Source organism: Pristiophorus japonicus, chromosome 14, assembly GCF_044704955.1.
Source record: "Pristiophorus japonicus isolate sPriJap1 chromosome 14, sPriJap1.hap1, whole genome shotgun sequence".
Lineage (NCBI taxonomy): Eukaryota > Metazoa > Chordata > Chondrichthyes > Pristiophoridae > Pristiophorus > Pristiophorus japonicus.
In genome coordinates, this window is record NC_091990.1 from 88,177,169 (window position 1) to 88,202,802 (window position 25,634).

The window sequence follows — 25,634 nt, forward strand, 5'->3', positions numbered from 1 at the left end:
GTGTATATAACCCATCTTCATAAGTCAACCCCCTCATCTCCGGAATCAACCTAGTAAACCTTCTCTGAACAACCTCCAATGCAAGTATAAAATTACAAAGATTTTTCTTCGCCTTTTGCCCTGCAACAGTAGTCCTGATATTTCTCTCCCTCCCCATCTCAGGATGATGTGCGAGTTGGAGGGGAATTTGGAGGTGATGGCGTTGTTGTTCATGTTGTTTCAGCTCTTGCCCTTCTCAGTGCTAGAGTTTGCAGGGTTGGGAGATGCTGTCGAAGAAAGCTCGGTGTGGTTCACATACTTTCAGGTGAAGCTCGCAACCCCCGCTGAAAATGTTGGAAAAGCACCGGTCACAACATCGAGCCCTGCAGGACCCCTCTCATCACAGCCCCCACCCAGAATACACCCCATTCACATAGTCTCTCCAATTCCTACTGCCCAACCATTATCCAGTCCGCCTCAGCAGACTGCTACCAATACTACGTATGATCATTTTATGAGGCACTTTATCAAAAGCCGTACTGAAATCCAAGGCGATCCCATCGACATTCTCAGCCCCCATTTGCTACCTTCACCCTCCCTCACCTTCAAAAAACTTCTTCAGAGCTTATCTCTTCCACCGTGTTTTTGGTCATCTCGCTTAACTCTAACTATAAGTGCAGCACATCTGTTTCTCTGCTGGGAAGTACCGCAAGATATTTACTGCTTTAAGGACACTATGAAAATGCAAGTTATTTTTCATCTGCTTATTGAGAGATTATAATTTTGTAATTTATGTAGTAATGTTTGGTCATCATCATAGGCAGTCCCTCAAAATCGAGGAAGACTTGCTTCCACTCTAAAAGTGAGTTCTTAGGTGACTGAACAGTCCAATGTGGGAATTACAATCTCTGTCACAGGTGGGACAGACAGTGGTTGAAGGAAAGGGTGGGTGGGGAGTCTGGTTTACTGCAGGCTCCTTCCGCTGCCTGCACTTGCTTTCTGAATGCTCTCGGCGATGAGACTCGAGGTGCTCAACGCCCTCCCGGATGCTCTCCCTCCACTTAGGGCAGTCTTTGGCCAGAGACTCCCAGGTGTCGGTGGGGATGTTGCACTTTATCAAGGAGGCCTTGAAGGTGTCCATAAAATGTTTCCTCTGCCCACCTGGGGCTCGCTTGCCGTGTAGGAGTTCCGAATAGAGTGCTTGCTTTGGGAATCTTGTGTCGGGCATGCAGACGATGTGGCCCGCCCAACGGAACTGGTCGAGCATGGTCAGTGCTTCGATGCTGGTGATGTTGGCCTGATGGAGAACAAGGATGTTGGTGTGTCTATCCTCCATGGGGATTTGCAGGATCTTGCGGAGACAGCGTTGGTGGTATTTGTGCAGCGATTTGAGGTGTCTACTGTCTATGGTGTGTGGCTATTGACTGGCTGACACTTCAGTCAGTATTATTCCTGCCTCCTTTATTCAGGGACCTGAATTGCCCGTAATATTTCTGCCTGTTCTCATCTCTGACTCCGTGGCCCACTTGCTACATTGAGGATGTAATGGCACTACCAAGTATCGTATCCATCGATGTCTACCATGATAACAAAGCAAAAACACAATGGAAACAGCCTCTAGCTTCACAATGCTGCACATGTTATTCAAATTACAGCTGCCTGCGAGTAATTATCATGCACTTTCAATAAGCAAAAGAGTCTGGGATGAGCTTCAACATTTAAAGCAATTTCATCTGGAGAGTTGGTGCCAGGAGATCCACTGAAAAGGCGAGAAGATTGGCAGAAGAATTAGTAAAAGGGAACAGGATTATAGGGAAAATAACTGAATAGTTTCAAGAACAGTGACAAGACTGACAAGACTACATCTAGTCATGGAACATATTATGAGCGAGGTAATTGAGTTAGGACTAATGGATAAAAAGTGACCTCATAGAACTTTTTTAGGATAGATGGGAGAGCTGGGGTCTGTAATTAGAATGGACGGAGGGGCTGGGGTCTGTAATTAGAATGGATGGAGGGGCTGGGGTCTGTAATTAGAATGGACGGAGGGGCTGGGGTCTGTAATTAAAATGGACGGAGGGGCTGGGGGCTGTAATTAGGATGGACAGAGGGGCTGGGGTCTGTAATTAGAATGGACGGAGGGGCCGGGGCCAGTAATTAGGATGGACGGAGGGGCCGGGGTCTGTAATTAGGATGGACGGAGGGGCTGGGGTCTGTAATTAGAATCGACGGGGCTAGGAGGGATGTTAATTAGAATAGATAGGAATTGAGTTCAGTAATTAGAGTAGATGAGAGCTGTAATCAATACGAGAGTAGATGAGGTGAGTGCTCTGTAATGATTAGGGGGAGGTTTAGATCGGTAATTAGGGAAGTGCGGCTGGTAATTTGAGTAGGTGGGCTGAGATCGGTAAATTGGTGTAATTGAAGGCTGTAATCGGTAATTAGTGTAAATCGGTGGGATGCAGCTATCTGCACTCGCTCTCCATGATCACACGACCTGATTGCTGATTAGTTCCCTTGGAAGATAAGCCACACCCAGCAGTTTCTCTGGAATGTGTCTTTGGAACCGCCCAGCCCAAGTTCTGAGTGATTTTGCAAAGTGTAATTCGAGCCATTCTGACTTCAGATTCCAGACAGGATAGAGCTCCCTCAACCCAGCCCAAGTTCCTGACTACCCCCCGCCCAAGTTTCTGACCCCCATCCTGAGCCCAAGTTCCTGACCTCACCGGCCCCACCCCCCCCCCCAACCCCGCCATAGATGGGGCAGTGTGTGTGGGTCACAGATTGTTAACAGGTTTATTGGGTATGAAGTGAATAGTGACAGTGTCGTGACTTTCAGATTTCATCCACTCCAATGATGTCCCTTGTCACACACCGAGTTTTCTGAGAAATCGGGTGTGGGTGTAAAGGGGGTTGGAAGACCGCCATCCGTCTTCCCCGAGTTCCCTCTCTCCCCTCCGATCTCCTCTCCTGCTTCCCCTCTCCCTCTCCACAGTCTCTCAATCTCCCTCTCCCTCCCCGCCGATCTCTCTCTCTCTCCCTCCCCCCACCACTCCGATTTCTCTCTTTCCCTCTCTCACTACCTCCGATGTTTTCTCTCCCACAGGAGACTGCAAAAATGTTTCAAATAATGGAGAAGCTGGAAACAGCTCCACACGACTCGTGGTTTGGCCACTTCCGACTTCCTTGTTCATCGCACTGCGTATGCGCTACCGAATCAAGGGCCCATGCTCAAAAGGGGCGGAGTCCAATGTGGGCATGCGCAGAAGGACACACACAAACCTAGTGCAAATAGTCACTCTGAAATCAGGGCTGTAATCAATGATTCGTGTAAATGAGAATTAGAGTAAATCAGAGCTGTAATTGGTAATTATGTTAATGAGGGCTGTAATCGGTAGTTAGTGTTAATGAGGGCTGTAATTGGAAATTGTTAATGAATGCTGTAATCGGTAATTATGTTAATAAGGGCTGTAATCGGTAATTAGAATTAATTGGAGTAGGTGAGGGGTGTGGGGCTGGTAATTAGAGCAATTGGCGCCATCCTTTCTGTGACAGTGTTGTGTCATTACGTAGCAATCTGTATCATTTGTACAGGAACTGAATAATCAATTCATCTTCTTTCTAATTGATGACATTTTCAATTCCCCAATATAATTAGCAACCGGGAGTCCCTTAGAGATGCCGTGCTGATGGAACACATGCTTACAGCCTGAGGCCTGTTTCTATTACCCAGGAGTGTGATGTTCAGCTCACTGATTCTGGCGCATAATGGGAGACAATGTTTGGTGCCCTGTGGCTGTCTTTCCATCAACTGAAGCTGTCATCACTGTACACCCACGTGTTTCACTATCAGCTGGATATTATACATAGTGAGGCACAGTTCCTGGCAGCGGTTCCCTCATTCTGTTTGTAATCGCATCTGGTTTTGGAGGAGACAAATTATACATGAAGCCCCTGTGCTGATACAGTATTGTGATACGTTGGCAGAACAAGTGAGGGCACTAGATAATGGAAGCTCTTGAGGGTTCAAGGCCACAGTCATGTAGTCGTGAGATGAGATGCTGATCTCAAGCTGAGATGAAGGTTTGTAGGAATGCACAACTTACAGGGATTGTCCACATCATTATGGAGTGTTATACCCCATTATCATCTGTGAACATCCATTGCATTCTATTTCCAATGAAAACAGTCAAAATGGCCTTGATTGCTGCAGTGATCTTTCAGGTTCAGTTGACGCTGTGATTTTGCACTGAGTCTCACAAAGCCAACATTGAAAAAGGTAGAACTGGAATGATCATGACATTTGAGTCTGGCTAAAGTAAGTTGGGAGTCACTGGTACTTGGACAGTTTTACTAGACCTGAGAGCATAGCTGGGAGTCTGTTCCAAATTTCCACAATTCCAGGAAAAACAAATTCCTTCTAATCCCATTCTTGATTATAACAGTGACTGCACTTCCAAAATACTTCATTGGCTGTGAAGTACTTTGGGATGCCCTGACGTTGTCAAAAGCCCGAATAATTACAAGTCTTTAATTTTCTTTGATTGACATTTGTGTGATGGACCAGGAATCCAAAAAGGCTTTATATTTTTATAAGGGACTTGGTAGCTGACTAGCCGGTGACCAGTTTCACTTGTTCATTGCTGACTGGAAACAGACACCCCGGCAGCGATAACTTCATCTGTTGCACACATTAATCACTGTGTCTCGGTAGCCTTCTTAATTAATTGTCAATGCCACGTAGGTGACAAACGTGATATTGATTACCAGGCTGTGAGGACAGGAAGCTAATTCTTTGGGGGGGAAATTCGGCTGCTTTGCGCCTCCCGTTAGCGCCTGTGGGGAGAGGGGGGGGGGGTGGGTGGTAACGGGATGTTAAGGGTTTACCAACCGGGCGTGGCGAATTCACCGATGCCCGCCAACTTCCCAAGGACTTTGGAATGTGTCATTTTGTTTTGGAAAAGGAAAAGCTGCAAATGCTTGAAATATGAAATGAAAACAGAAAAGTGCTAGAAGTACAGAACAGGTCAGTCAGCATCTGTAAAGAGAAAAGGCAGGTTAATAATTCAGCAGTGTGACCCTCAATAGTCTGATGTGGGGTACGTAACAAAAACTTATATTTGTATAGCATACTAAAACGTCTAAGCTGTGCAGCAATGGGAAAGATCCTGCAAAGCCCTGGTCACCAGCTTCTCTGTTGTGAATACTGCGCATGCACGGAGATTTAAAGGGACCACGCACTAAAAGAAACAGGTCGCACAGAACAAAGCGCAGCTCACGGGGAACATTGGTCCGAAGGCGCATCACAGGAGCGGTATCAAACAAAGTTTGACACTGAGCCACATTCCAAAAGCTTGGTCAAAGAGGTAGGTTTTAAGGAGTGTCTTAACGGAGGATAGAGAGCCGGAGAAGTTTAGGAAGGGAATTCCAGAGCTCAGGGACTTGGCAGCTGAAGACACGACCGCCAACGGTGGAGCGATTAAAATCGTGGATGCTCAAGAGCCAGAATTGGAGGAGCGCAGAGATCTTGGAGAGTTTTTGGGCTGGAGGAGGTTACAGAGATAGAGAAGGGAGAGGCCATGGAGGGATTTGATAAAAAAGGATGGGAATTTTAAACATTGCCGGACCGGTGGCCATTGTAGATCAGTGATGGTGAATGGGACTTGGTGCGAGTTAGGAAACAGGCAGCAAAGTTTTGGATGAGTTTAAATTTTAAGGTGAAAGAAACATAATAACCTACTTGATACAAATACTGGGTTAAAAAATACCTCCTAACTCCACTCTATCTTATTCTACCAGCTCCCAGTAGGAAGAAAATGAATGTCAGCACGTTTAGTACTGCTGACTGCACTAGAGTGATGGACATATCCAACTCATGCTGTAGCTTACCCAACCAATGCAGAGTAAAGATGGGATTATTGCCTTTCTAACTCACCTCCAAGAATGATTTACCAATGTGTGGCTCCTGCAACCAGAGCCAGCATGAGCTGCAGAAATCTTAGACCAAAACAGAGAACTCTGAACATCAGGGAATAACAATTCAGTCATTCAATCAGCTGATGCACTTGCAGTTTCCCTTATTTACCCGAAATCTCTCCTCCTCAGTGAAATCACGGCTTCAAGTATACTTACAGGAAACTGTTAGAGTTCAGAATCTACCCCAGTAGTGAGTCCTGTTTAAAGCAGTTTCTCTAAATGCTGATATAGTAATTCTACTCAATGTGGCAGTTTCCATGTTTTACTTGAAAACGCCGCATGACATAGGGCCGAGAATGTCAGCTCGTATCTGATACTTAGCCTGAAGGTTTACTATATCCTATGACAAGGCTGACAGCGTACCGTAACTCCCTGTCTGACATGTAGCCATGCATGCATGTTTTATTTTTCACTTTGCAGATATTTAATATATAGACCTATAATGTACAGGACAGCATCTATAAATGTAATGGTATTGTGCATGATTCAGTACTGTCAGTTATAATCACACATAGATAAGCATGCATACAGATACACAAATACATGTGCACATAATGATGCATATACACAAATACACAGACAAATACATGCGCACATATACATGTACACAGTAATGCATATACACAAATACATATGCACATATATGCATGCACACGGACAAAAACATAGATAAGAACATACACACACATACATACATAGAGACATATATGCACAAGGACAAGAATATATACGGATACACAAACAGGAGCACAATCACTGATGCACACTTACTCTCACAGATGCAGATGCACATACAACTACAAGTCAAAATAAGCACCTATACAAATACAATACACATATGCACAAATATTGTTGCACAGTTGCATGGTCATATATGCAGGTGAACTGTCATGTGTGCACATGTGCACTTATTTCATGACCATTTTGCAGACGGAGCCTAACTAACTACTTATTAACCGGGTTTCTCTCCTTTCAAACAGAAAGCCAGCTCCTGCCTGGGAACAACTTCACCAACGAGTGCAACATTCCCGGGAACTTTATGTGCAGCAACGGCAAGTGCATTCCTGGGGCCTGGCAGTGTGACGGCCTGCCAGACTGCTTTGACAAGAGCGATGAAAAGGCATGCCGTGAGTGATGGCTCTGTGTTTACCTTCGACGGCTCGTGTTTCCAATCTTTCCGTGGGTGATTTAAAACCCATGTTCCCTCTCGGGCACCCAGTCATGTGTGACGGACCTGGCAATCAGTCACACATCAATTGAAAGCTGGAAGCAGATTGGCGATAAATTACTGAACATCCAAATATTTTAGCGTCATGAAAAACGTGATGAATTGCTTAAAGACTAAGCCCAGTCAGCACCTGTGTGTACCTGGGTTCTCCCTGACCCTACATATCCAAGTGTATCGGATTTAACTTTTAATCTGCTTTTAGATTCCTACATTACAACAGTTACTATATCTAAAATGTACTGCATTTTTGTAAAGTGGAGCTGAGTCCATGACCAGATCAACCATGATCTTATTAAATGGCGGAGCATGCTCGAGGGGTCGTATGGCCTACTCCTGCTCCTATCTCTTATGTTCTTATGTTCTTAAAGTGCTCAGGGAGGTCCTGAGGTCGTGAACGGTGCTGTGGAAAAACAAATCTTTCTTCCTTTCTCAATTGGTTTTCATAGTACGAGTCTTGCCCAGCCGCCAACAACATGAAGATAATCTTCGGGAAGCTTTTAAGCCTGCCAGCCCAGAAAAGCCTTCCTGGTTTTATTGTCAACTGGATCCAATGAAAGTAACTTTTAGTTAACTGCTAAGAAGAGGTTGTTGGTCATGTTGGCCCTTCCCTCCCTCCCCTCGGCTGACCGTTCCTCTGCACTGGTGAAACCGCAGTGCACCGATGGTCGTGGGACTGGCACGCTACCACCAACTGGGGTTGGTGGAGGCGGGGGCCGCTGGGCAGGTGGAGTGGAGATTTGTGCTTTTGTGAATCAGAACTGACTAGCCAATTAAGCAACTGTTAGCAGCTGAGGTGGATTGATGTCACCTGTGTTACAGCTGGAGAGACTAAAATATGTGAAACCAAAATATAATAGTCTTCTGATTTCAAAACCCCTCATCCCAAACGTAAACCCCTCATCCCCCTCCCAAACGTTAAAAAAAGTTCCTACTTTGGTCTTTTTCCATTGTGCACCATTCCATGACTGAGAATGGGGATCGGAAGCCTGTTGCCAGGCAATAAGTAGGTGCATGAGCGTGACCTGAAGACCAGGAGATGATGACTTGTCATTCTCTGTCTCTCGATTACCTCCCCCACCGCCCCGTGGGCAAGCTCCTAGCATTTGACCCTAAGGCTACAGCTGAGAAAAGTAGTCCCAAGCTTGAATGCACACCCTGTCACTCTGCAATGCAGGCTTCATTGGCACTGACCCATGCCATGGGAGCATCTGTTCCCCAGCCCTAAATGCTTTTGATAAAAGAAAGTATGAACTACATTTAAATGGCAGTTTTCACGACCTCAAGATGTCTGAAAGCATTTTAAGGTACTTTTGAAGTAGAGTCACCATTGTAATGTAGGATGGGCAATTAGGGATGACCAATAATTGCTGGACTTGCCAGCGACGCCCACATCCCATGAATACATTTTAAAAAATGCGATTGCCAATTTGCGCACGGTAAGGTTCCACAAACAGCAATGTGATGATGGCCAGATAATCTGTTTTAGGTGTTGGTTGAGGTATAAATATTGGCTAGGACACCAGGGATAACTCCCCTGCTCTTCTTCGAAATAGTGCCATAGTGATCTTTCACGTCCAACTGAGAGGGCAAACAGGGCCTCGGTTTAACGTCTCGTCCGAAAGACGGTAGCTCCGACAGTGCAGCACTCCCTCAGCACTGTACTGGAGTGTGAGTTAAGGCCCCCACTTCAGGTCCTGGAATTATCCCTGATGTTCTCAATGCAGCTCTTTGTACTTGGTCGTACGTCCGCCACACTTCTGTCGTGCCGGTCGGCCATTATTGTAGCACGGCAGAGATGAGAGGGCATTGAGCATGTAAAGAGTTAAAACCAGGCCTTCAGAGGCCTCCCATTCCCAGAAGCCATTTGTTGAGGGAGTGAGGGCGAAGGAGTGGGCAGATTTATTAGCTGACAAGCCGGCGGGGGGCAGGGGGGCAGCATTTCTAATCTGATGGCAGCTGTTGATTTTGCTGATTGTGATTCCTGTCGTCATGGATCAGGGAGCGGAGCTGATTTGAATTTCACAGGGCCTGTGGAGTTCAGACTGGAGGGCTCCAAACCCTCAGATCCTTTGCTTTTAATGCTTGGATACTTTGGTGTTTGTTTGTTTTTTTCGCTTTTGCTCTGGATTTCTCCCTTATCTTTCTTTCTCACCTTCCCACAGCAAAAGTCAAATCCAAGTGTGCTCCAACCTTTTTCCCCTGTGCCAGCGGTGTCCACTGTATCATTGGGCGCTTCCGGTGTAACGGATTTGAGGATTGTCCAGACGGCAGCGACGAGGAAAACTGCAGTAAGTGTTTTTAATTGTCAGTTCAAGATTAGTAGATGTGCTTAGAAAGAAAGAAGCTAACTCCATTAGGCCTCAAACAGGCCTGCCTAGTTTCACTCATTGGTTTAAAAATTTAACCTATTTAAAACTCTTCAACGCAAAAAGAACCCTTTTCTTTATACGGGCTTGTAATCTTCCATGCTCTTAGTGGGATCATAAATCTAATTCCTAACGTTTCTAAGTTGCCAATTCAGCTTGGATCTATTCCTGGAGGGTTCATCACATGAAGGTCCCCCTCTGACCATCCCGTCCAGTCAAACAGCCTTTTTTCCCCCATGCATTGTTATTTTATAACTAACAAAGGAAAGTTTGCAAAGAAAATGTAAACAAAAACACTATTTTTTTAATGCCCCTATGATTTTTCTCCCTGGGTTGCTCGTAGCAGTGTTGAGGAGATTAGCCATTAATTCCGGACAATCCTGTCGGGTAATAGCCCTAATCGTTTCCTCAGCGTGGACAGCCCTGTTACTTTAGACTGTAGTTCTGTGCCTTACCGTTCCCCTGCATTATTTATATCCTCCCCTAGTTTCAATCCTTCCATCGGTTGCCTGCAGAGTGTGCTCTCTCCTGTTCTGCGTATATTTTCAGAGACTGCTTGACCCCTCACCTCCCCCCCCCCCCCCCCCCCCCCACAACCTTGGGAAGGTTAACGCATCTCGTCCAATGAGAGGTTGTCATTTTGAAGATGCCAAGGGGCAATTGTCAGTGGAGAGAGTGGCCCAAGAGAGACACGGTTGATTGTCAGTGATGGTGCTATTACCACAAGTAGCACAATGACATATTGCGATGCAAAATATGTCGTGGCACAAAATACAAAAGAATCGCTGTTATCCACAGAACTCGAGAGGCGAGACAGGTCATTTTAATTTTACCTCAGAAGCACATGTCATATAGACTGGTAGTTCATCTGCCTCCCTGTAGAAGTATCCTCACACTCGCTTAATCACCTCACCCGGGCAGCCTTTCTGAAAGCTATAAACAGGCCCTGAAGAGCATGGGGGACACTTGAACTAAGCACGCACGCTAACAGTTAACAGGAATTCCTGTCGGAGGAAAAGTCTTGTTAATACAGGAAAGTCTGTCTGCAGTGGTGCCCAGTCCAAATGGCTTCAACTATTATCTTAACCCGTAAAAGTCAGCTTACTGCATGCGTTGCACTAACCATAGGGCATTGCTGTTTGCTCAGCCGGGTAAAGGTTAAAGCTATAAAATCACCGTATCTAATCTTATTTGACTGCCTGTAATCATCTGTCTGCAGGCCCATTTGATACAGTATTCCAGCAATGCCGTGTTAATACAATCCCCTTGTTCCGTGAAAAAGGAGCTTCAGGACTTTCTCGTTACGATGTTGCTGCGGTGAAGTCATCCGTGCCCCTCTGACCTCCCTGACCCCTGGAGGCCGCGACCCCTGAATGCCATCTGTTGACGCCTCCTTCCCCCACCCACGGGGGCGTGAACTGTTTGCTCTGGCTGCTGAAGCAATGAAGCATACTGCAGCCTCTGAGACACAATGAGCCCCACCAGAGTGCAAGCGAGTTGTGAAACTGGAAAACAAAGGAGAGGCTCGGGGGGTTACAGAGAATCATAGAATGATACTGCACAGAAAGAGGCCATTTGGCCCATGGTGGCTATGCCACTTCTTTGGCTCTCCAATTAGCCCCACTCCCCTGCCCTTTCCCCATAGCCCTGCAAATTTTCCCCTTTCAATTATGTATCTAATTCCCCTTTGAAATGTATTGTTAAACCTGCTTCCACCACCCTTTCAGTGAGTGCATTCCAGATCACAACTCGCTGCATAAAAATATTTCTCCGCATCTCCTCTCTGGCTCTTTTGCAATTACCTTAGATCTGTATCCTCTGGTTATCGACCCTTCAGCCACTGGAAACAATTTCCTCAGATGATTGCATTTAACAATTTCCTCAGCTTTCTATGCATTTAACTATGTTGTAGGATGAACTTTAAAAAAAAAACTTTAAAAATTAGTTATTTTTCTGACTGGGCCCAGTTACGGTCATACAATGATGCTCACCATCTAATAATCACATGCTTCCAATTTCAATTCCCATTAGAAAATGGGTAAGATTTTCTCAAGGATTCTTGTTGGAACGATGAGCTGTGAATTTCTACACAGTGATTGGGCTGTTGTCACTCCAATGAAAAAAGACTTGCACCCCTCGGTCACGAAAGGTATTTGCACGAGGGGTTCCTTTGTCAGCTCACTTGTAATCCCGTTGGAGTATGGAATGGTGTAAATCCCGTGTAAAATAATTGTAGTTGCTGCAAGGAATGGAAACTAGAGTGTGGCCTATAAAACGGCAGGGGGACATCCAGGTACAGAACATGGCTCACTCATTATCTGACTCTCCGATAACTTTGCTGCATGTCCAATCAATCTTTTCAGCATACTTTTCAACAATGATGTCTACAGCAGACAGACTGCCCCACGCTGATGATGTCTACAGCAGGATAGTCTGCCCCACGCTACCAGACAAGGGCACCAAGCAAGAGAAGAAGACAAAACTTCAACTAAGACCTCCAAGCTGTCCTGGGAGAGACTGAAGTCAGGAGGCACAATGTGTGCCACGTGCCTGCCAAGAATGTCACTCTGTCACCTGGCAGGATGTGGCACCAGCACTGATGTCAACTCCCTCACTCCAGGCCTGCAGATCAATGCCAAATTATGTTCAATGGCCTCACCTCAGCCAGCAAGATAACACACTGAAACATAGGAATAGGAGTCAGCCATCCAGCCCCTCGAGCCTATTCCATCACTCCCCGATCATGGCTGAACCCACTTCCTTTTCTTTCTGGCCCACCCAGCACGCTCTTCACTCACAGTGCGCTCTGGTGAAGTGAGGGTCTAACTCAGAATCTTACACTATGGCTACCCAGCTCCCCTCACAGCAATCACTCACATGGACCACGCTAAAACCCCTTCCTCCACAACAGGCTGATACCCTCACATGCTTACTCCAGCTCTCCCATGTCACTGGGCACACACTCCTCAACTGTAAGCCTGCCTCTCAATAACGCTATCTGCTTGCAAGAGAAATGGGCGCACAATTTCCCCCTCACGTCCTACCAGAGAAAGCCATACAGCTCGTGGGGAGGCATGCAGCTTTTGACGTGGAAGATAGCAAAGTTGGCAGCATATTGGCGTTGCTAGCGAAACGTCTACACTTTGACCCTGGCATCCCTGTGAACCTCCCTACAGACACAAGCTACCATGTGTAATGTTGACCCATTCTGCCCTCCTTACCTGCAGATCACCACAGCAACCGGAAGGGTGCAGGGAGAACAAGGTGGTGCTGATGATGATGAGGAGGAGGAGCAACAAGAAAGAGATTTCTTTCTGGCTGATTCTGATGATGAACATAGGAACAGGAGGAGGCCATTCAGCCCCTCAAGCCTGTTCTGCCATTCAGTTAGATCGTGGCTCTAATTTACCCGCTTGTGCTCCATGAGGAAGAGGGTGGATGAGGATCATGCCACCCAGGAGTCCCTACAGCAAGATCCTATCGTATATTCGTATATTACTCTGCCTCAACCCATCCACCTCACCCACTGCATCAATTCCCTCCTCAGCCCAAGGCTCAGATACGTCCGACTGAGGGCACTTAAATAAGTGATAGCGAGAATGTGGCACTGGGTGATTCACAGAGCGTGAGGGAGCTGGAGAAGAGAGAGAGGATGTGCCCCCATCCTATTGGAGCCTGAGGAGAATACTGCTCGTGGCTTTTGAGTTGTGAGTCTCAGAAAGGATGTTGAAGAAACATAACAGCACCGTGTAGTCTCTGAGGTCAGCCTCCGAGGGTATGCGGTAACTGATAGGTGTGACTCTCCTTTGCAGCAAAAACGAGGCAGCAGCTTCTCAGATAGAGGCCGCTTGGGTCCAGACAGGGCCTCCACCTCCATGGAAGCACAGACTGCAGTTCTGGAGGCAATCGGGGACAGATTGGAGTACGACATTGATCACGGCATCCAGACCAATGCAGTCTGTGTCTAATGGCTTTCAGGACCGGATTGCTGCCATGAGATCGGCTGTCCCACTGATCAGCGGGGCCATGGATCCAGGGGCCAGTGCAATGGCAATAGCTGGAGCCCACCTGCCTGACACTGTCGCCTCTCAGGACAGCGGGGCATGCCAGGACCCGGGCCTTTCTCCTCACACCACTACGCTAGGGCAACATGGGAGGTGACACCAGGCTGCACTGGAATTGACACCAGGATTGCACTAGAGACATTACAGAGGAGATTTACGAGGATGTTGCCTGGACTGGAGAATTTTAGCTGCGAGGAAAGATTGGATAGGCTGGGTTGTTTTCTTTAGGACAGAGGAGGCTGAGGGGAGACCTTATTGAGGTGTATAAAATTATGAGGGGCCTCGATAGAGTGGATAGGAGAGTCCTATTCCCCTAGCAGAGGGGTCAATAACCAGGGGGTATAGATTTAAAGTAAGTGGTCAGAGATTTAGAGGGAATTTGAGGAGAATTTCGATCACCCAGAGAGTGGTGGGGGTCTGGAACTCACTGCCTGAAAGGCTGGTAGAGGCAGCAACCCTCATAGCATTTAAAAAGTACTTTGAAATGCACTTGAAATGCCGTATTCTATAGGCTATGGACCAAGAGCTGGAAAGTGGGAGTAGGCTGGATAGCTTTGTCGGCCGTCACGGACACGATGGGCCGAATGGCCTCCTTCTGTGCTGTAAACTTCTGTGGTTCTATGGAACAAACTCCAGAGATGCAAAACTGGGTGCTTCCCTGTCAGGAACAAGCTGCCATGAGACAATGACCACCTCAATCCCACCACCTTTAGTAGAACACCGCCCGGGATCCTGGCCCTCAGGTGGCATCTAGCAGACGAATGGGAATAAGTAAAAGGAAAGGCACATATAGGCACGCAGGGGAAACATGTAGTTAAAGAATAGATTGATTGTGTCAACTTTGGAATTCACTGGAATAGAATAGACTGTACTGATATGGCTTCAGCCTTGAATATACTCAATGATTCAGCATCCACAGCCCTTTGGGGTAAAGAATTCCAAAGATTCACAACCTTCTGAGTGAAGAAAAGTCTTAAATAGCTGACCCCTTATCCTGAGACTCTACCCCCTAATTTGAGACTCTCCAGCCAGAGGAAATAACCTCTCTGCATCCACCCTGTCAATCCCCCTCAGAATCTTGTATGTTTCAATGAGATCACCTCTCATTCTTCTAAACTCCAGAGCGTATAGGCCCATTCTACTCAATCTCTCCTCAAAGGACAATCCTCTCATTTCAGGAATTAATCTAGTGAACCTTCAGTTCACCGCTTCTAAGGCTAGTATATCATAGAATAGAATCATAGAATGGTTACAGCACAGAATGAGGCCATTCGGCCCATCGAGTCCGTGTCAGCTCTCTGCAAGAGCACTTCAGCCAGTCCCACTCCCCCGCACTTTCCCTGTAGCCCTGGACATCTTTTCCTTCAGGTACTTATCCAATTCCCTTTTGAAAGCCATGATTGAATCTGCCTCCACCACCATCTCAGGCAGTGGATTCCAGATCCTAACCACTTACTGTGTAGAGAAAGTTTTTCCTCATGTCGCCTTTGGTTCTTCTGCCCTTTGGTTCTTCTGCCAATCACCTTAAATCTGCGTCCTTTGTTCTCGAACCTTCCGCCAATGGGAAGTTTCTCTCTGTCTACTCTGTCCAGACCCCTCATGATTTTGAACTTTTTTTTAAGGAAATTTGATAGAGGTGTTCAATATCCTTCCTCAGATAAGGCGACCGACACTGTGCACCGCTACAACATTCCCTTTCACTCCCCCCAGTTTGCTCATCCATCCTGCAGACTTTGCCCTCATCCACACAGGCAGCAAGAACCTCATACCTGTTAGATAAAGGCAAAGGCCGAGGCTCATCCAGCACTGCACCTGGGGTCCCCTTACCTGCCTGAGTTGCTGTCACACCCTCCTGTCCCTGATCACTGAACAGACCTGTACCACTACCTAACCTAAGGTGTGTACACGACTGCCTCCTGGGTGTCCAGATAACTCTTCTCCGCCCTGATGCCCTGCAGTTTCTGCACCTCGAACTCCAGCTCAACAACTCCAAGCTGAAGTTCCCCGAGATGCAAACTCCCACATTGCAGTGCACTACCTGCACAGCCATCCCTATATAACCTGTTAGTTATTTAATTAATGAAAGTGTATGTATCCAGTTAACTTAGCTTATAGTTTAGTTTTTAACTAATTACTAGATCAAGTTTGAGGTATAAGTAGATGAAATTAAATATTTACACGTACCACAAACCATTACAAGTATTGGAGGCAAAAAGCAGCACCTCCGTCCCTCTCTAATCCAAATTCCCAACTTTAACACTGTTTATAAGAACGTAAGAAATAGGAACAGGAGTAGGCCGTATGGCCCCTCGAGCCTGCTCCGCCATTTAATATGATCATGGCTGATCTGATCATGGACTCTGGTCCACTTCCCTGCCCGCTCCCCATAACTCCTTATTCCGTTTAGAAGCACTCCGTTTAAGACCAAACTGTGCGCCAGCCGTTACCCTTGGAGCCATACCCAAATAACAAGTGTTGAGTCTTTCTTAAAGTTAACCATGTTCCCCCTTGTTAAAGGGGCACAACCAATAAAACCTGTAAATTAACAAAAAGTCCCCCAAATGAACCTTAACAAATCAAACCAATATCTGATTTCCGGGGGTGATGATGCACTCCAGTCCCTCCGGTGCCCATCTGTCACGGAAGGCCGCGAGCGTACCGGTGTACACCGCGTGCTCCATCTCCAGGGACACCCAGGCTCGAACTTAGCCGCGTAAGAGAGGCAGGCAAGCCGAACGACCCCCTCGACTGCCCGCTGCCTGGTCACTTTGGCCAATTTGACTCAGCTCACAGTAATCAGCATCTATTCAGGACAAGCACTGACAGCTGACTGCCACTGCCACTGCCACTGGCAGGCAGTTTCTGTTAAGTACAGTTTTTAAAGTTCTAAGTTAAATTAAAAATGTTCAACTAAATTTCACTTTTTGCTAGTGGCACTTACCCAGACTCACCCAGTATTTACCAGAGACTTGCACTCCCTCCAAATTCCAACTTTAACACTCTGTATAGAAGGACTCGGTTTAAGAAATGTCTGTGCAGCCCGATTTGAATGGTGAAGTTCGAAAGGGTGCAGCAGGCTTTAACAATTTGTGACATACGATCTGGAGCAGACTATAGAGCTGTTCATGACAAGTCCTGGAAGCGAAAATGCTCCTTTAAAACCCTGATGGTCCTCTTGATGAGCAGCCTCATAGAGGCACTGTGGCTGAACTGCCGTTCAGGTCACTCTCACTGAGGTCACTATCCCCGGGAGCAGCCTCTGGGAGGCCTCTGTCACCCACAAGCCAGCTGTTTTATATCGTGAAAGGATCGGAGGATGACATTTTGCAGTGTGAAAACATCGGGACAGCGGGTCAGGAGTTGACATGGCGGACCCTCTGCGAGTTGTCCCACACAGTCGGCACATTCAGAGAGTGGAAGCCCTGCCTATAGTGGGGGGGGTGGTGAGGGTGTGCGGTGGGGGTGGGGGTGGGAGGAGCTCCCAAACCAATGTGGGCGCCATTGAACTCGCGCTGGATGGTGGGGATCCCAGAAACCCCATAAAATAGGACGGCCCGAGCTCGCTGCTGCCTTGCTGAGATTCCAACAGTGGTGAATCTGCCGACCCGGTCACCTGACATCTCATTGTAGCTTCCGCAGATAGAAATAATAGTGACCTGGCGACAGTGTGCAACCTGGCCAATACTCCAGGGCCCTCCAATAAAACCCCTGCTCCCTGCTGGTATATTCGCGATCCCCCCCATATCTCCCCAACCTCTGGGATCGTCTCTCTTTCCCCCCCCCCCCCCACCGCCCCAATCCCCTTAACCTCTGGGATCGCCTCTCTTTCCCCCCACCCCAATCCCCTCACTCTCTGGGATCGCCACCCCTGCCCCCCACCCCATCACTCCGCCCCCCTCCCCATCCGCTCAATCTCTGGGATCGCCTCTCTTTCCCCCCCACCCCAATCCCCTCAACCTCTGGGATCACCTCTCTTTCCCCCCCCCCCCCACCCCAATCCCCTCAACCTCTGGGATCGCCTCTCTTTTCCCCCCCCCACCCCAATCCCCTCAACCGCTGGGATCGCCTCCCCCCCCAATCCCTTCAACCTCTGGGATCGCCACCCCTGCCACCCACCCCCTCCACCTCTGGAATCTCCTCCCCCCCATCCGCTCAATCTCTGGGATCTCCTCCGCGCCCAACCCCCCCACCCCCAATAATCTCCCCAACCTCTGGGATCGCCTTACCTCCCCCCATCATCTCAACCCCTGGAATCGCCTCCCCCACCCGCCTCTCAACCTCTGGAATCTCCTCAGGAGCTGTGTGTGTGGGAGTGGCAGTAGGCTGTAACCAGGAATTTATAGACACACGCAGCATCTCGGACTGAACAGCACTATTACTGCAAATTACAAAACACAGACAAATGTCTTTTTGATCTTGGGTTTATTGGCCAACCCGTGAGTGAGTTTGATTGAGCTCCTCTGATTGCCGCAATCAACACTTGACAGCTCACTGTAGCAGCAAGAGAAATTATCACTTAGGACCATTTAAACTCTCTTAATATTCTCAACAACTGAAGAAATATTCTATTAGTAATATGCTCTCCCGGGACCGGACTTTCATACAAGTCGTTTATCACACTGTAGAATGTAGCCACAGCCTCAGTTGTTGTATAATGCACAGTATATAACACACAGTGACCGTGTCAGTCTGTGTATAACACACAGTGACCATGTCAGTCTGTGTATAACACACAGTGACCATGTCAGTCTGTGTATAACACACAGTGACCGTGTCAGTCTCTCTATAACACACAGTGACCATGTCAGTCTGTGTATAACACAGTGACCGTGTCAGTCTGTTTATAACACACAGTGACTGTGTCAGTCTGTGTAGAACACACAGTGACCGTGTCAGTCTGTGTAGAACACACAGTGACTGTGTCAGTCTGTGTATAACACAGTGACTGTGTCAGTCTCTCTATAACATACAGTGACGGTATCAGTGTTTATATAATAAACAGTTTCCATTCTGTCTCTGTGTGAATTCTCTAACACTATTGTCTGTGTTTCACAGCAGCAAACCCCCTCTTGTGCTCAACAGCCCGATTCCACTGTAAGAATGGGCGGTGCATCGACAAAAGCTTTCTGTGTGATGGAGCGAACAACTGCCAAGACAGCAGTGATGAGGACAACTGCGAACTCTCTCCAGGTACAATGTTGCTGACTGCAGTTTCACTCACAGATCAGACCATGTCATTCACGGTCACAAAACCGTATACCAATGAGCCTGGTCAAAATAGAGCGAGGCAGGTGTTTAACATTAAGCTTTGCTGAAAAACAGATGAACTCACCTGCTAGTGATTTACATAATTGGTTACCCGTCCATCTCTGATCCCTCAGTGTGTTTATCCAATCTCTATGGAGTTCAGAATCTGTACAACTTGCGAACAGTGCACATCCCGTACAGAGCACGTACAGTCTGTGTCGTCTGCGTACAAATGGCGTAGAGACTGCCTTTCTGCGTACCGTCTATGTACAGTCTGCGTAGTCTGTGTACCACCTGTATTGTCTACGTACACATAGTGTACAGTTTGCCTTTCTGTGTACCATCTGTACAGTCTGTGTACCGTCTGCTTGCCGCTTGTATTGTCTACGTACAAATGGCGTACAGTCTGTGTACCATCTGTGTACAGTCTGCGTACGGTCCGTGTACAGTGTGCGTACGGTCCGTGTACAGTCCGTGGCAGTCTGTACGGTCTGTGTACAGTTGGTGTACAGTCTATGTACAGTCTGTACGGTCCATGTACAGTCTGTGTATAGTCCATGTATGGTGCATATACAGCGTGTGTACGGTCCATGTACAATGTGCGTACGGTCTGCGTACAGTGTGTACAGTCTGTGTAGTGTGTGTATGGTCCGTGTACAGTCCATGTATGGTCTGTGTACAGTCTGCGTGAGGAATTGAATTAATTTTATGCTGTGGGGGTTGATGATGGCGATGATTTCTGAGTCTTTGGCAGCCTGCTGAGAGAGATTGTATCTCTGATTAGATTAGTGCCGCTCGCTGTGACCTGACCCTCCTGCTGCGTTGTACTTTCTTGTGTCAGACTCTTATCCATTAAATAAACATTCGAAAGCAGCTCGAAAATTTCCAAAATGAATTGGCTGCGTTGCTATGCCAATGGTTTACAGCGTGTTTGATCTTTTTCTGTGCTGTCCCAGACACACACTTAGTATTCGACCCTGACATAAGCGGATTCATGAGAATGTCCTGGTAAAGTCTCCTACTGATCCTAATCACACTTGTCGTGCAGGATTGCTGTAAATCAGTCTTGCTCTGCACATGCCTAGTTCATAGAAACATTTCACCATCTTCTCAGCCCAAACGTTGAGCATTAACATGTCCCAGGTTTGCATGTCTCTTAAAGGAATACCTCCTTTATAAAGCACCTTTTCTCCTTTACAGATGCACGGTGTGATAATATCATTCACGCCCAAGACCTTTGCTGCTTCACATGCGCGTGCCACCATTTTGACAGAAATGATGCACAGTTCTTCCCCCTCCACCGAGGTTTGACAAATAGTTTATTGATGTGCTGTCCCTTTAAATTAAACAATTTTGCAGTTATATAGCACTTTTAATGTAAAAATATCCCAAGGCTCTTCACATGGGCGTTATCAGATAAAATTTGACACCAAGCCACATAAAGCGATATTTGGACAGGTCAAAGAGGTAGGTTTTAAGGAGCATCTTAAAGGAGGAGAGAGAGCTGGAAAAGCGGAGAGGTTTAGGAAGGGAATTCCAGAGCTTGGGACCCAGGCAGCTGAAGGCACGGCCACCAATGGTGGAGTGATTAAAATCGGAGATGCACAATAGGTCAGAATTGAAGGGGAACAGGGATCCCGGAGAGTTTGAGGGCTGGAGGAGATTACAGAGATTGGATGGGACGAGGCCATGGAGGGATTTGAAGACAAGGATGAGAATTGTAAGCATACATTACACCCGCCCCCCTCAGTCCCCTCAGCCTGATCATCAGAAAAGCACTGGACAATGGAGAGGTCATCTCACCTTATCGCAGATTACAGATCATCTGGAAAGAGGTGTCTTGTGGTGGGGTCCCTTGAATTGAGTGGGGAGGGCTCTATAAACTTAGAGCATCCTGTGACCGCTGAGGCAGGGGACAATATGGCATGTGAGATGACATGGTACGTTAGCACAGTGTCCATTTATCATCACAACCTAAATCAAAGTCAGACTGATGGGATGAGAATCCCCTCCAACCACCGTGCCTGCTGAAATGGCTCTGGGTAGTGCCAACCCATAGAGTTCAGCCAGTTAGCATAGAAAATGCCCAAACTGGCCAGCCCGTTAAAGGACTTAAACATGACGATTGCAATCAGCCACTAGATGTCAGTAGCACAAGTCCTGATTACGCAGTGTTCTAAAGAAGTCCATGTGTGATCACCACCACGCTAATGGTCCATTTCATCCATTTTGGCTCCTTCAGCCTGGCTGCTGAAAATTGGCTGGAACAATCTGAATAAGCTGTCTGGGAATGTTCCAGAAAAGAGTTTGGCCTCCCGAGCTCAGCTGCTCACAAGCCAGGGCGAAAAGCAGAACTTCACCCTGGGTGCCTCAGACTCGAGGGAGAGAGAGAGAGAGAGAGAGAGGAGAAAATCCAGGAAATATTGCCACAAGGACGGTAAAATGCAGCCGATAACCATGATTTAGGGAAAGGCCCTGAAGGCGTATGAACTTAAAGCTAAAAAATTAAACTTCCGCCCTGCAGCGTTCCAATTCTCCCCTCAATTTAAATTACCCGGGCTGAGTCCTGATAAGGGGATTGGGCCAGATTGGTCACATGGAGCAAATGATTGTCAGGAAGGGAGAGGGGGCGGGACAAGGATAACAGGCAAAGGCAAAGGGTGGCAGCACAGTGTGAAGTGAATTTGAGGGAAAACTGGGACGAAAGGATTTGGAGCAGTGGAAGGTTCTCTCTTGATAGAGAAAACAAATTCATCAGTAATCCAAAAACACCTTTGGAAATGGGTTACTCAGACCTTTTTTGATGTATAAATTATGCTATAATTCATCTCCCTGAAATCTTTACATTCTACAAAGCAACAAGACTAAAATATACATTTGGTGTTATCGAGACACTCGGCTAAGGTAAATGCAATAACTTTGGCAAACAATGGGCGAATGCCACGTGATCGGGCATCATGTGATCAATGTCACATGGTAGAAACCACATGAAACATTACAGGATCGAATGCCTGATGGTCAAACTTTAAGTGATCAATGACACGTGGGTCAGACACCCGGGAAAAGGTCCAGCCAGAGCTTAGAGCACTCAGGGCTTAGAGCAGAGGATGCTCCTCAAAGCCACGCAGGAAGGAGGACTCATCCTGATTGTGATTGGGAACAGAAAACGCCTGGCGGATTGGAATCCTGCGGAGTCACTACTCCAGCATATCCACTTTGCTCACTGCGGAGCCCGGGATGGGGGAGGGGAGGCTCACTGCGGGGCTCGGGGTGGGGGAGGGGAGGATCACTGTGGGGTTAGGAGTGGAGGAGGGGAAGCTCACTGCAGGGCCTAGGGTGGGGGAGGGGAGGCTCGGGATGGGGGAGGGGAAGCTCACTGCGGGGCCTAGGGTGGGGGAGGGGAGGATCACTGCGGGGCCTAGGGTGAGGGAGGGGAGGATCACTGTGGGGCTCGGGGTGAGGGAGGGGAGGATCACTGGGGCTAGGGGTGGAGGAGGGGAGGATCACTGTGGGGCTAGGGGTGGAGGAGGGGAAGCTCACTGCAGGGCCTGGGGTGGGGGAGGGGAGGCTCGGGATGGGGAGGGGAAGCTCACTGCGGGGCCTAGGGTGGGGGAGGGGAAGATCACTGTGGGGCTCGGGGTGGGGGAGGGGAGGCTCACTGGGGCTCGGGGTGGGGCAGGGGAGGCTCACTGGGGCTCGGGGTGGGGAGGATCACTGGGGCTCGGGGTGGGGGAGGGGAGGCTCACTGTGGGACCCAGGATGGGGGAGGGGAGGATTACTGTGGGGCCCAGGGTGGGGGAAGGGAGGCTCACTGCGGGGCTCGGGGTGGGGGAGGGGAGGATCACTGTGGGGCTCGGGGTGGGGGAGGGGAGGATCACTGGGGCTCGGGGTGGGGGAAGGGAGGCTCACTGCGGGGCTCGGGGTGGGAGAGGGGAGGATCACTGTGGGGCTCGGGGTGGGGGAGGGGAGGATCACTGCGGGGCTCGGGGTGGGGGAGGGGAAGACCACTGTGAGGCCCAGTCTCAAGTGGGCGAGGAATCACTGCAACGCCCTGCCTCAATGTAAACCAGGTTGTTCACACTGATGATTTTTAATGATGTATAAATTGGCTGCTTTCAGCACAGTAATCAGTGGCTCTGCTTTTTAAATATGAAGTGCCACTAAGACCTTCAGGAACGCTGGACTCCAGGGATGTATTGCTGGAGCACTAATGACGGGAAATACACTGTATGAAGTACCATTTGTACAAGATCATAATGCATGCCCCTTTGCCCAGTCCAGGAGACATGTTTAAAGAGTGAGACTTTGCATGTCTGGAGTGTCTTGCCCTAATTTAACCTCTCAGATTACACGCCGAAAATGGAGTGGAAAGTATCATTCCGGCATTACGTTTCTGTTTTCTTAGAGATTGCTGCACTTTTAAGCATCTCCATATTGTCGCGTGAGGCAATCGTTTTTGTTCGAGCCCCATGTCGGGCTGCCTGCTTCTTTTTAAGGCTCTTTGTTTTAATCCATTGCATGGGCTGTATTTCTCTGAGCCAGGCTCAGTTATTTGTCCGCACAATGATTCCCTTTTTGGTGCCGAATTACGGTGTCAGATAATCTGCTGAGAGAACAGAAATCCACTCTGGCGTCGAGTTTCACTTAAGAGCAGAGAATCAGTTTAATCAGCCTATTGCCATGGGAACCGCTGTTTAGATTTCCTAAACCTTGCTGCACTTGCCAGCTAAATCCCAGCAGCTCCAAGGACCCCTGCGATTCCCTCTGTTTTGCTTCAACAAGCCTGCCAGCTTGGGTCAGTGGAGAACCCGGAGGAGCGGGGGAGTGCTGGCTGATGGCTGCTAAGGAAGAGAAAGGTTAGTTGTGACAATCCCTTAGACTCGCTCTATCTGTGGCTGTTAATGAATTCCTGGCAGCCACCGCTGGGAAGTCATTCATCGTGGAAGACCACCTAAGATGGGGGGAGCCTCCATCGCCATGACTCCAACGCAGTCGCCTTTTCAGAATAACTGTCCTCGTGAGCATGATGGAATGGAGCCCAGGGCCCACTGACTCACACAGGACTGTAGGAGGCACTGTGGGAATGCTGTAACGGGATTAAACCCCCTGCCCTGCAGCAGATTATAATCACATCCCTCGCAGTTTGGGCTATATGAATGGCTGGATATAAACAGCAGGCTCTCTGCAGATCTGCTACAGTGCTGTGTGCTCCTCTAGCATCCCCTTTCTCCCCAGCTGTGAGAACCTCATTTTTCCTTTTCTTTCATGGTACTCGGGCAAAATATTTTGTAAATATAATTGTGCTGCATTTCGTTCAAATCATTATTAAAAAGAGACACTTAGTTGGTGGGGGTGGAGGAGGTGGAATTTGGCTTAACTGCTCCAATGTTATAGGAGGAGGCATCAGAACTACTAATGGTGTCCCCTCAGCTGTCCCACCTTGGATTAGAGACAGGCGGCACTAGATGTCCAGTACAGAGCTGCTGCCCCTTATGTGACATCATAAAGAAAGAAACATTTACATAGAGCATTTCACAACCTCAGTCCCAAAGTGCTTCACAGCCAATGAACTGCTTTTGAAGTTGTCACTGTAGCCAATTTGCGCACAGCAAGCTCCCATAAGCAGCAATTTGATAATGACCAGTGTAATGTATTTGCTTCATGGGTTCTTTGCTTAAGAACCCATGAAGCAAACACATTGCTATTAAGAACTAGTTGATTTATTAACAAAGGTTTAACAATTACACTACACCTTACCAGTTCATCCACTAGGCTCACAACTGCATACCTCATCGTGGATGACCTAGATTCAACTGACTGGGGTTTTATTGAGTCTTGTGAACAACACATGACTGGTTAAGCCACTCACAGTCCAACACCTCTACAAACCTTGAGCATACTCAGAAGCGCATATATTACAACCAGATAATCTGTTTTAGATGTTGGTTGAGGATTAAATATTGGCATCTTTTACATACACGAGACGGGTCCTCGGTTTAATGTCTCATCCGAAACACGGCACTTCTGACAGTGCAGCACTCATTCAGTATTGCACTGGAAGTGGGGCTTAAACCAACGATCTTTTGACACAGACCTGATTGTGCTAAACTGAGCCACAGGTGACACAAGGTTCCCCTCCAGTGACGTCCTAGATAGTTGGTTGGAGGCAGCACTCCCCGTTCATGTGTGACTGCGGAGGAGCTTTATCCTGACACACAAGGAAAGATTCAGTACAAAATGATATACAGAACTTGAGAAGGGTGTTCGAGTCAAGGGAAGTGTGCAGTGAATATCCACTTGAATTATATCAAGATTGAGAGGTGATCGTAAAAATGAAAGGTGCATAAAATTGAGGTTTTCAATGGAACAGAGAAATTTAAGTGGGGATATAACAGCGGCTTTCAAAATGATGAATGTTTTGAGAGGGTGAATCGGGAACAATTTTGACTATTAGTTGGCACATTGGTAATTGGGGGAGGGGGTCACAAACTCATGTTGAGGATGGGCAAGTGAGACTTAGGCTGGGATTTTACTAACCTCGGCGGGCCTGTCGCGGGTTACGTCTGCTGCTGGCTCCATCCCGCTCTGTAAAATTAATTTCCCTTGATGGGGATTGTTAAGCCCATCCAGTGCATTTCTTGGCCAATTAGAAGAAGTGGGTCTGGTGACGTCATTTGATGACTTGTCATCAGCCGGTTTCCTTAAAAGGACCATGTCCAAATTTATTTTAACATTTGTGCCATCAGTATTCTCCAGCATTAAGGTGCTGCAATC

The 25,634-nt window shown here is 47.7% G+C and overlaps 1 protein-coding gene across 4 annotated transcripts in view; it reads left to right on the forward strand.

The window, feature by feature from the left end:
- ldlrad3 (low density lipoprotein receptor class A domain containing 3) overlaps positions 1–25,634 on the forward strand; it is a 101,700-nt gene that overhangs the window by 38,518 nt on the left and 37,548 nt on the right. For 3 of the 4 annotated variants that reach the window (XM_070899343.1, XM_070899344.1, XM_070899346.1), the window contains exons 2-4: positions 6,936–7,082; positions 9,346–9,471; positions 18,669–18,803. In XM_070899343.1, the coding sequence (XP_070755444.1) occupies positions 6,936–7,082; positions 9,346–9,471; positions 18,669–18,803 (408 nt within the window). The remainder of the gene's footprint in view (positions 1–6,935; positions 7,083–9,345; positions 9,472–18,668; positions 18,804–25,634) is intronic. The other variant, XM_070899345.1, reaches the window with a different exon arrangement.